Source organism: Sebastes fasciatus, chromosome 20 (genome assembly GCF_043250625.1).
Source record: "Sebastes fasciatus isolate fSebFas1 chromosome 20, fSebFas1.pri, whole genome shotgun sequence".
Lineage (NCBI taxonomy): Eukaryota > Metazoa > Chordata > Actinopteri > Perciformes > Sebastidae > Sebastes > Sebastes fasciatus.
The window spans coordinates 22897841-22909876 of record NC_133814.1 but is presented as its reverse complement, the minus strand read 5'-3'; the positions used below and the strand labels follow the sequence as shown (position 1 = coordinate 22909876).

General features: G+C 38.1%; 1 protein-coding gene across 1 annotated transcript; it reads right to left on the bottom strand.

The window, feature by feature from the left end:
- Positions 1-1306: 1306 nt before the first annotated feature.
- On the bottom strand, positions 1307-11688 carry sfxn2 (sideroflexin 2). The gene is made up of 12 exons (XM_074620079.1): positions 11550-11688; positions 7102-7361; positions 6751-6921; positions 6557-6655; positions 5691-5766; positions 4556-4641; positions 3419-3479; positions 3235-3301; positions 3103-3152; positions 2962-3011; positions 2824-2871; positions 1307-2096 (listed from the first exon to the last, which is right to left on the bottom strand). Exons 2-12 carry the CDS (start codon positions 7254-7256, stop codon positions 1997-1999), a joined length of 963 nt encoding a protein of 320 aa, XP_074476180.1. The 5' UTR covers positions 7257-7361; positions 11550-11688; the 3' UTR covers positions 1307-1996.
- Between the last annotated feature and the right edge of the window lie 348 nt (positions 11689-12036).

Sequence of the window (12036 nt, the reverse complement as noted above, 5' to 3'; positions counted from 1 at the left end):
CCTAGCAACAGAACGGAAATGAAAAGGTCCATATTAGTTTTAAATTATGAATGTTTTTGGTATTAATTTATTTTTTACCTTTCTCCTATTTTAGCATTTATAAGCATGTATAAACATGAAATAAACCTGTATTATGTGTAATTTTCCTGTGCAGTAGCTAACAGGAAGTGAATTTGGACAAAACTGTTGCCCTAGCAACAGAATGGAAATGAAAAGGTCTATTAGTTTTAATTTATGAATGTTATTATTACTTTATTTTAGCCCTTTCCTCAATTTTAGCATTTATAAGCATTGGTAAACAATAATAATGACAAATCTGTATATCTGTAATTTTCCTGTGCAGTAATTAACAGGAAGTGAACTTGGACAAAACTGTTGCCATAGCAACAGAACGGAAATGAAGAGGTCTATATTAGTTTTCCATTTATTAATGTTATTACATTATTTTACCTCTTTCCCCTATTTTAGCATTTATAAACAAACAATTAAATAAATCTGTATATCTGTAATTTTAACTAATAGTTCATAAACAATGTGTGTATAGAAACAGCAAGAGAATTTAATGTGGGGAAATTACTTCCTCAAAATTATAATTAACAACTGTACAATTTTGACATACTTTTCAATTTGATGCTAATTTATGCTTCTACTAAAAAAAAAAAAGTCAGATTCCCTGTATGTGCATATCTTGTTGGCAAAATAAATCTGATTCTGATTTTTGGCTTATGACCCCTTTACAAAAACAGCAGTGTCTATGATTTTTGAGATAACAGTTCCACTAAAGTAAGATTTCCCAGATAAACTTCTCAGATGTTTGTTTTTTTAAATAACTGTTTGAGGCCCAAAGAGGTCAAATTATCCAATATTCCAAAATAAAAACATCTCTCGACCTCTAACTGTTTATATAAAGAACTTCCTAAGTCATTAAAGCTAAATCACGTTGACCGACTACAACATTAAAATGCTGTTTACACATCAATGCAACAATATTAAGTAATGACATAATAATATATCAGTTACAGAGGACATTTTTCTGCAGAATCAGTACTTTAAGTACATTTAGCTGAGAATACTTCTATACTTTTACTTGAGATTTTAAATGCATAACTTTTACATGAAACAGAGTAATTTTACATTGTGTTATTGGTAAATTTACTTCAGTAAAAGATCAGAGTATTTCTTTCACCACTGTGTCAGTTCAATAAAGTTTTCATCAAACCAAACCTAATTGTAAAACCTGACAACCTCTTCATCCAAAAAAATGTTTAGGACATTTTATCATATAAAAAAACAACACTACAGTGCATTACATTTCAAATATTTGTGTGTTTTTATTCCAGCTTACACTGAGGATTGTGGCACAAGTCTGTATTTACACAGCGACATGATCTGACTGGTAAACCTTTCATGCAAACAAGTCGTACATCTACCTCCATTCTGGCAGAAGAGGGCAGTATCCTCCACTGTTATCACACTAAACCTCCACACCACACTGAATGACAGTTTCAGAGTTTTAACCCATGCATAGAAGTATTTTTCTGGTTTCACAGTAAAGCCAATATTGGTTTAAAGAAAATAAAATGCAGCAGTGTTGTAGAAGGCACAGATTGTAAGGAAAATTGTCAGACAGAAGGAGCACAACGCTGTTTAAAAAGCCAATGAAAACAACTACAGGCGAGTCATGAAGTACAAACTTACAAGAGTTTAAATCTGACAAAGTAATGCGCTGTTCCTGAGAGGAGATCATTTGGTTTCTCAACAGGAGTACACAGTGCCCCTTGTAACTGTTTAACGTAAGAAAACAGGAATATTTTGTACCAAAGAAACATAAAAAAGTGACATGATTGATCGAAATCATCCCACCAATAAGCACCGGTTTGATGACGTAGGGAGACGAGTATTTCATAATGACTAATAATTAGAAAATGAAGACTTATTACATGAACATGTATGTATTCGGTGTATCGTGGCGAGTAGATAATCAGCCCTCTGACCCTCAGAGGCCTTTGTTGAAGTAGACCTGTTGTACAGCTGCTCCATATTGAGACACGATGGAGTCTCTCAGCTCGGGCTCCAGCTTCGACACGGCCATAGAGCTGATAGAGAGACAGACGGAGGGAGATTTCAGGAAGACGGAGAACAGAAGGAAAAGAGAAAGAAAAGAGGAGGTTACTTAGTTTGATTAAACAAGCTATTGTTGGTTTGTTTGCTTATGCAGAATGCTTCGGACCAAACAAATTGTGGGAAACATCACTAATGAGAACATGAGTTGGAGAGAACACCATTCAGGTCAGTGAAAAAGTAACTAAGGGTGCTTTCACACTTGTAGTTTTTGTTCATTTGGTTCGGACCGAAAGGAAAAAACTGTTGCATTTTAATTCTGGTCTGGTTCCAGAGGCCTGTACTATGAAGCACATTCAACATACTCAGAGTATCTTCTTGTTATCTGGTTTAACTAACCCTAACAACGCGTATTCCATTAAACGGTCCTATGACTGTGGTTATAAATCAACCCAGGGTTTCTCAATCTCGCTACGAGCATAAAAGGGGTGTTTGCAGCAGATATTATGTTTTATGAGATATTACATATGATTATGTGTATTTTGCCTGTATAAAATAAAATAAAATAAAATAAAATAAAATAAAATAAAATATAATAAAATAAAAACAGACAGGTCTCAGGTTCTGTTGGTTCAATTTTGATAATGTTTTCAACTGTCCATCCTGAGTCTTGAGTGCAATGCTAAAATTGATGGAGTGCTATATTTACAGTCTTTAAGCTACATGTGTCAGCAAGTGAAAGTACAGAAATTAGTTTTTTACCATCTCTGAGGGAACAGGGAGCAGGCAGCAGGCACCATGAAGACCAAACTTCAAAAAAAAAAGAAAAAATAATAATTATTTTTTGCAACAAGAAAAACACATTAAAATCCCTGTAACCCTGCAGCCCGCTCTACTTACAACACTCCCACCATCATCACTTGAATTGGTCCGTGGAGATACGTGATTTTCTGTGAAAAGACAGAAAGAGTTTGATGATGAGACGAACACGTTAGCAGCAGGAGGAAGAGGACGTGATGATGAAGGTAATGAAGGTCTAACCTGCATGAACTTGTATTTTTCCACCCTCTGCATGATGATGGGCAGGATGACTGACACAAGAGAAGAAGAAAGTTAAGAGAGGAAGAGGAGAACTTCATGAACTCAATATAACATTTATATGATGAAACTTACTCATTCCTGGTGCAGCCATGGTGATCCGAGAGACGATCACCTGAGTGATGCCTTTTACTGCTGCTTTCTGCAGGACGAGATAAAATAAGATTTAAAGACACTTTATGAACAGTAAAGGAAAACTATTTCCTTTTTAAATAAACTAATCCTAAAAAGTGTCTTAAAGTGTGTCCAGAGTGCCGACCTTAGAGTGGCCCAGTTTGTTGCCATTTTCATCTGTGACAGAAATACCGTTCAGAATTTCCCTGAAAAAAAAAACAAAGAGACAAAATGAAGGTGAAGTGAAACAGGTTTTCTCATCACCCACCCCACAATGCAACACTGTAAAACAATCTGTAAAAGCACACAGAGGCTTCAGGGTGAACCTTAAGTGTTTAACACAAAACTAAGCGTGATGTTCAACAGAAAATACTAAAGTAAAGTAAGGCTATCAATCGATTAAAATAGTTAATGGCAATCTTAAAAAGGGAGATTTGTCAAGTATTTAATACTCTTAATAACATGGGAGTGCAAGTTTGGAGCGTTATTTAACCTCCTTCTCGACTAGCTAGTATTACGTGGATTCATTAGGTTTTGTAGTTTCATATGATGCCAGTTTCTTCGCTCTAGCTTTAAAAACCAAGCCTGCTACAACCTCCGGAAGATTGATTGCGTTAATGCATTAAAGAAATTAGTGGTATTAGAACAAATTTGCGTTAACGTGTTGACTTTTGACACCTAGTTGTTATATTAAAATTTGGCCTCCACAAACATGATTACAGTTCTAATACATGTTTGACAAAGATCTACTCGGCATGAAACGAGAAGATGTTTCAGGGTCCAACACAGAGAATCTAACAGAGTGCTGTGATTTGAGCTTCTCAGAATATCTGATCCAAGAAATCCGTTTTGATTTCAGCACATTAAAATCTGCACAACACAACATAATGCGTCCACTAGGGCTGTCCCAAATACCATTCTTTTTGGCTTCGAAGCTTCGGTGAGAAATATTCATAGGTATTCGAAGCGTTGTGACAGTGCCACTGTCGCACTACTGTACACACACGCACCTCTACACACAACAAACAGCAATATCCATCTTCAATAGTTAATGTTGAATTTGAATAATGTGGGATTATTTCTTATTTCATGAGCTATTTTGGGATTTATACATTATTATTACATACTTCTATATAAAAAAAAATTAAAAAAATTACGCATTTGCATACTGGTTTGGAGGTCAATTACCACGGTGAGGGTCGAAGCTTCGAAGCATACGTGTTCGCCCTAGCGTCCACATGTATTTGTTTAGGCGTTGAAGCAGTATCACAGCAGGACTTACTGTTGCCTCATCATAGGAATGTTAACACAGTTGGCTGCTGCCACCGCTGCAAAGGGAACCCAGCGAGCCACAAGAGGAGGAGCTTTCTGCAGGACGAAGACATAAAAACGTCAGATTTTTACTTTATGATCGTCAGCTTTATTTTACTTCACATAGGACTGAAACATTTAAAATCAGAGGGGTGATGAGATGGTGTGAAAACTCTTTCAAGAGAGATCTTAAAGACCTATTCATACCAAAAGAATTTCACCCTCATCTGATACTTGTGTGTTTTATCTCTGTTGTATTTCTCCTACTGTGCTCTGGGCCCATACAGTATTTATCAGGCGTCTCAGAGTAGAAAAATCTCTCCTAACAGGCCAAAGATTGATTGAAAGTGATGCATTTTTGGTCCCACTTTTAAGACTAGAAGTAAAAGTATTTGATCAAATTTCCTAACTTCGTAAAATCACCCCAATCTCAGCCAAAATTCAGGAGAGCTCCAGAAGTTTCCTAACTTGTTCAAAGTTGCCAGGAGATGGCGTTAAAGCAGAGATGTTCTACGATAGGACTATTGGGAATGCTTGATGACAATAATCTTCAAAAGAAGAAATCATTTTTGAGACTAACTATGTGCAGATGTTGAGGAGAACACACGCTGTCTCTGCAGAAACTAATGTCCTCACAACCTTACACTTCTATTATAACGGGGAAAATGCAGCTGTGCCACAGTGATGATTCATAAATCAAACTTTGATTGCGTTTATGCATCTCATAAAGAGGATGCACATGGTGAGAGTCCTCAGTGGGAATAACTATGCGACTTTGCATAATGAAGGATATCTCAGGATAAAATGTAATATTTGCATATTGTTACAGTGCATATCCCAAGACTGACATGGCAGAGTGAACTTTAATAGTCAATATTCACAATGAATGTGGTCAAGATAATGTCTTGTTTTAAATGTGCACTTATCCTGTTGCCAACATGAGGCAGGAAACACGTCTGACTGATTCATTATTTGAAGTTATCCAGATGAGTTTGGTGACAAATTAAGCCAGAAGTAGAACTCACTGAAAAACATAAAGTCGACCTTGTGGAGGAACAGTAAACACTCAGTGTCGTATGAATAATTGTGTGTGTGTGTGTTTGTACCTTTGTGTAGAGATTGAGTCCGACTGCTGTTGCTAACGCTGTGCTGGTTGCTGTGACGTAGGCGACTCCAATCTGCCTGAGAGAGACAATAAAAGCCTTTATCACACATGGAATATATCAGTGGTTCTCATCCTTTTTCGTATCAAGGACCCCTAAGGAGTTCCAGGGGGTCATGTTAAATTGTAGGGCTGCCCCCTCTTAATCGATTAGCCGACTAATCGGTCATTTTGGTCTAAGTTGACTAAGATTTCTTTGGTCGATTAGTTATTTTTTTAAGCTTTTTTTCATGCTGAAAGACTTATTTCCAAGAAACGAATAACGTGTCCTAACTGGATGCAACACAAATGAGCGTCAGCGACAAAATCAGCGTGTTCTAACTGGCCACGAACAACCGGCGCGACTCAACGTCTTGAGCTGACGAGGGATGAGGAACGGCTGAATAGTTTAGATGAACAGAGCCGTCAGAGCCACCAACAGGATATAATAGATGATACGAACTTGATAATGGCCACTTGGAGCAGCATTGACGCTCGCAGTTAAGTGCGTAGCGGAAACGATGGGCCTCATTTTGATCCGCTCCCATTTGTGTCCGATGCGGCGCGATTTTCAGACGCTTGCATCCAAATAGGACACGGTGTTATGAGCTCATCTCTGGTAAACACAAGATTTAAAGTGGTGCTTTTGTCTGATTCTTTGTGAAGAAACTCAGTTTCACAGATCTGTCGATTAAATCAACTAATCGATTAGTCGACAAAATCGTATTTCCATCAGATTTAAGTAAGGAGGTCTGAAAGAGAACAGAGACACAACACAGCAGGTTCCTTCAAACAGACCACATCCTCTGGAAGCTTACAGTAAATTCTTACTTGGGAGTGATGGGGGAGGCAGCGTTACGGTTTGTGTAGTTGACCAGAGCGTTGAAGGACTGATTCACCCACTGCCAGAACACCACAGCAGGAACTGTCCTAGAAAACACACAGTTATGAAACCTCTAAAGCTTCCCTCTGTGAAACTAGTGTCATGTGGTGAAAAGCAGCTCGTCCAGTTTGCTCTTCGGTACCTGTAGAACTGCAGCATGAAGCCGGTGATGGCCATGCCTCCAGGGACCTGGAAGGACATGCGTCCGATGAGGTTCATGCGGTCTCCGGTGTCCGGGTGGAAGGCCGAGTCGTAGAGCTTCTTAGCGTAGTGGAGCTGCTCCTCTGTGGTGCCGGGTGGGGTGGATCCTGCCCTACAGAGAACCAACACATTTTCATACTATCAATTACATGTAGAGACGTTCTTGCAGATGGCAAATGCAGACCCAAGGGTATGAGCCAAATATCAAAAGGGAGAATCAACCTAAAAATAGATTTTGTCATACAATCAACAACTACAGTCTCTGTGCGACAGTTCACATGCATCTTCTTACCTGCAGCTTTCTACTAAAGCTTTGGCCTCATCCAAGCGTGAGTCAGGTAAGACCACCGTTCGCCAGTCTGTGATGTTGAAGAAATGTTTCAGTCGGCCCGTAAACGTGGACTGATCCCATCGCGGCGCTTCGATGTCGAACGAGCTCGAAGCCATTGCGGTTGTTAAAAAGCAGTCCCAATTTAATGCATTAAAAAGTTCAAGTCTGTGGACAACCTCGGTCTGCTCTGCAGGAGGTCACTCAGCAGCTGCGGTCGAAACCTGCAGAAAGAGAGGAGAATAATAATATAATAATCTGTTGAAAATAAAGAAATGATGAACAGAAAAGTACAAGAGACTGACCCGGCTGTAAAACATATACTGATTCATAGTTAATGAGTGAATTATATGCATGTCTCTTGTCCATTGAGCACAACCTGGTTCATGTTTGTTGTTAAACCAGACCGACCTGGTTTGAGCTGATGTAACATCGACAGATTTTAAGATCAGTGGGTCAGACAGGGTCAGACGACTTTACCTTTGAACCCACACTCCCACAGGGTTTCACAAAGCTGTGAGTATGTTTAGAGCTGCAACGATTAGTCGATTAGCTGATCTAGAACCAAAAGAAAGGCAAAAAAAAAAGCCAAATATTTGCTGGTTACAGCCTCTCGAATATGAGGACTTGCGGCTTTTCTTCATCTTATATGATAGTCAATGAAATATCTTTAGGTTTTGGAGTGTTGGTCGGTCAAAACAAGCATTTTGAAGATTTCAACTTGAGCTCTAGTAAATTACAAGGGTCTTTTTCACTTTTTTGACATTTTTATAACAATAAGACTAAATGATTCATCAGTAGACCAAACATTTAGAGCTGCAAGAATTAATCAATTAGTTGTCAACTACTAAATAAATCCCCAACTATTTTGATAATCGATTAGTCAGTTTGAGCAATTTTTTAAGAAGAAATTCTCTGAGTCCAGCTTCTTAAATGTGAATATTTTTCTGGTTTCTTTACTCCTCTATGACAGTAAACTGAATACCTTTGAGTTGTGGGCAAAACAAGACATTTGAGGACGTCATCTTGGGCTTTTGGGAAACACATTTTATAGACCAAACAACTAATCTATTAATCGAGAAAATAATCGACAGATTAATCGACAATGAAAATAATCGTTTGTTGCAGCCCAAGCTCGAAGCGCTGCTGTCCCTAGCAGACTACAGGAAGGGTTAACTTAGACCTTTTTCACATCAGACATTTTGACTTGCAGGGTAGGAAAACCACTTGTGTATATAAAAACATTAATGATGGCTAGTTGCAGCCCTAAAGGTCCCATGTTGGTACTGATTCTTGGCAAGTCCGGCCGGCTCTAGGCCCCTCCCAAGCTGTGGCCAACATGTGCCCTTGGGTTTAAACCCAACACCATCCTGAACAAACACAAACCCTTGTTTCTCCTGAAAAAATTCTCATGGGCCAAACTTCCACTAGAAATCATTGACCACCTCCTGGTAAATGGTTCCACTGGTTGTCATTCTGGGTTTTTGCAGCTGCAGCATTCTGCTTCCTATTACACAACCAGAGGAACCAGAACCTGCTGACTTCAGCTCAAACGATCCAAACATCCCACTGTGCATCTTCAACATTACATTAGGAATTATTTACTGTAGGTATTCGGTGAAACCTCACACCAACAGAAATCTGCCTTGTGTGGTTTAATCTTTTGCAGATAAAGGGAGATTGAGGAGAGGAGTATCAGTATCAGTATCAGTATCAGTGTTCGTCTTTGAAAGCTAAGTCTGGCTGGAACTGGATTGTTTCTGCACCTGTTTGTTTAGAAAGTAGGGTAAAGGCCTGCTGAACCTAGTGGGGAACACTGAACATGAACCAAGAGTCAACATACCACAACATATCAATAGCAATATATAAACAAAGACTGGAAATCACTGAATGAGAACAGATAACTACAGCTAAAGAACATATTAGAGCTGCAACTAACCAGTTATTTTCATGATCAGCTCACCTGTGATTAATCGTTTACTCTATAAATAGTGAAAAGGGTACATTAAAATTTCCCAGAGACCAAGTTTGCAGCTGCAAAGTAGCTTGTTTTGTCCCATCAACAGTCCAAAATCAAAAGATATTAAGTTTACAATGATATAAAAACAGAGAAAACCAGCAAATCCTCACATTTGAAAAGCTGGAACCAGTGAATGTTTGCTTGATAAAGAATAATACTCTGTTATTGGTTCATTTTCTGTTTGTCGAATAATTGTTTCAGCACTAGAATATATCTAAAAAAATAAATGAACAACCCTTAAGTATCTTGATCTTCACTGATATATTTGACGGCTTGCAGATGTTTTATTGTTCACAGATCAGCAACTTAAACTGCATCAAGAAACTGATGTATTAATAAACTGATACAGTAATTTTAGGAAGGTAGAGTTTAAATTGTTAGTTGATTAATTGCATAAATCAATCTGCAAATATGCTGATAATCAATAAATGGTTTTCAATAATATTTTTAAAGCAAAAACATTAAACATTCACTGGTTCCAGCTCTTAAAATGTGAGAAATTGCTGGATTCCTTCATTTTCGATGATACAAAACTCAATTTCTCAATGAATAATAATAACGGAAGCTGCAATGACTAGTCGATTAGTCAATCAACAGAAAGTTAATCGACAACTATTTTGATATTCGATTAATCATTTTAAGTCATTTTTCGTACATTCTCTGGTTCTCGCTTCTTACATGTGAGGATTTTCTGTTTTTCTTCAACATATTTAACAGTCAATTGAATATCTTTATGTTCTGGATTGTTACTCGGACAAAAAAAAATGATGAAATTAATCAAATTAGCACATGCCACCTGCTAAATACAGGGTAAATGTTGGCTGTCGTAGGTAAAAATTTCAGGTCACCTGCCACTATGGCAGATTATTATATTAAGAAATATTATTTTTAAATAAAAAATTGGCAGGGATTAAGGTTATATGATATATTCCATATTTCTATTGTCTGGAACCTCTGACTCATTGTTTACAACATAGACTAAACGATTAAACGAGAAACTGAGGAAAATAATTGTTAGTTGCAGCCCTCATTATAACAATTACAATTGACATGTTATTAATGTTATTAATGACATGTTTTAGAGCAAGTGATTCAGTGAGAGGTCAGAATAATAGTTAGCTGCAGCCTACATGCATGGGAAGGTAGAGTTAAGCCATGAACAGGGTTTAGTGTATGCTGCAGGAAAATGTTTAAGTTAAGTCTTAAAGAAAGAGTCTTGAGAAACTGCATCTGCAGGACAGAGCACAGCCAACATCTGCATACATCTGCATACTATCACCTAATCAGTTAACACAACAATCTGAGCTGTTTTAAGCTTGTAAGGTCATAAAATGTGTTACATACAGTTCCTCAACTGGATATTTGTCTTGTTTTATTACTTTGTGACATGTTATAGAGCAAAAGATTAATTAAGGAATGAATGGGAGATTTATCCCTTATGAGAATAATAGTTAGTTGCAGCCCTACATGCATGGGAATGTAGAGTTAAGACATGAACAGGGTTTAGTGTAATCACTTAATACAACCATCCAAGCAGTTTTAAGCTTGTTGCAGTCATAAAATGTGTTACATACAGTTCCTCAACTGAATATTTTTCTTAGGGAATGAAGGGGAGATTAATCTCTTATGAGAATAATAGTTAGCTGCAGCCATACATGCATGGGCACGTAGAGTTATGCCATGAACAGGGTTTAGTGTATGCTGCAGGACAATGTTTAAGTTAAGTTCATCAGAGTCTTGAGAAACTTGATCTGCAGGCCGGAGCACAACCAGCATCTGAATACATTTGAATACTATCACCTAATCATTTAACACAACGATCTAAGCTGTTTTAAATTTGTTGCAATCATAAAATGTGTTATATTATACATACAGTTCCTCAACTGAATATTTGTCTTATGGAATGAATGGGAGATTAATCCCTTATGAGAATAATAGTTAGTTGCAGCCCTACATGCATGGGCATGTAGAGTTAACACATGAACAGGGTTTAGTGTATGCTGCATTACAGTGGTTCAGTTAAGTTTACCAGAGTCTTGAGAAACTGGATCTGCAGGCTGGAGCACAGCCAGCATCTGCATACATCTGAATACTATCACCTAATCAGTTAACACAACAATCCAAGCAGTTTTAAGCTTGTTGCAGTCATAAAATGTGTTATATTATATATACAAAGACATAAACTAGCTGTGTGTGCAGAGTGGTTCGTCCTGTTTTGAGTCTACCGACCAAACTGCTGTGAAAAGAGTGAAAACATGCCAGTCGGAGCTCAGAGTGATGCAACTCATGACTCCAGCTACTGGCTGACTTCTGCAGGCAGCAATGAACTGAACAAAACACCAAAGCATTAACACACGAGCTGCAATATGTGGAGGTAAACTAAAGGACATACCTTTGATATATTCCTCCTCAAACCGCCCCACAGAGCAACCTGACAGGTATTACAATGTGTTCTAGTGGCATAGTAGGGACATCTCCACGTGGCACAGCGTCCTCCAATCACAGGCTGGGGCAGCTCCCTACGTGAAGACAAACTTCCTGCGTAACTCTGCGTAACTCTGCGTCTGACGTCACCCCCCCACCCCCCCTTAGTAACCGTCGGCGGCCAAGATGTTGGTTGTAGTGATGGGAATACCGGCTCTTTTTAGTGAGCCAGATCATTTGGCTCAGCTCACCAAAAAAGAGCCGGCTCTTTCGGCTCCCAAACGGCTCTTCATTGTACCACTTCTGCCTTTTATATTCAGCCAAATTTAGCTTTAGCTGTTTTGACCTATGATAAGTATGTGTGCATATATGTTACTTAAATTATTCAATATAATTGTACTAAACCTTATAATTTCCAGAATACCATAATTTGACATGCTGCTTTGTTTCCGACT

What these genes read in the sequence shown, in the direction of transcription:
- sfxn2 (XM_074620079.1), bottom strand. Translation starts at nt 7,256, where the DNA reads ATGGCTTCGAGCTCGTTCGACATCGAAGCGCCGCGATGGGATCAGTCC. An exon ending in GCTTTAGTAGAAAGCTGCAG is followed by an intron (nt 6,922 to 7,101) that starts GTAAGAAGATGC and finishes GGTTCTCTGTAG; the next exon opens with GGCAGGATCCACCCCACCCG. An exon ending in GACTCAATCTCTACACAAAG is followed by an intron (nt 4,642 to 5,690) that starts GTACAAACACAC and finishes TTCGTCCTGCAG; the next exon opens with AAAGCTCCTCCTCTTGTGGC.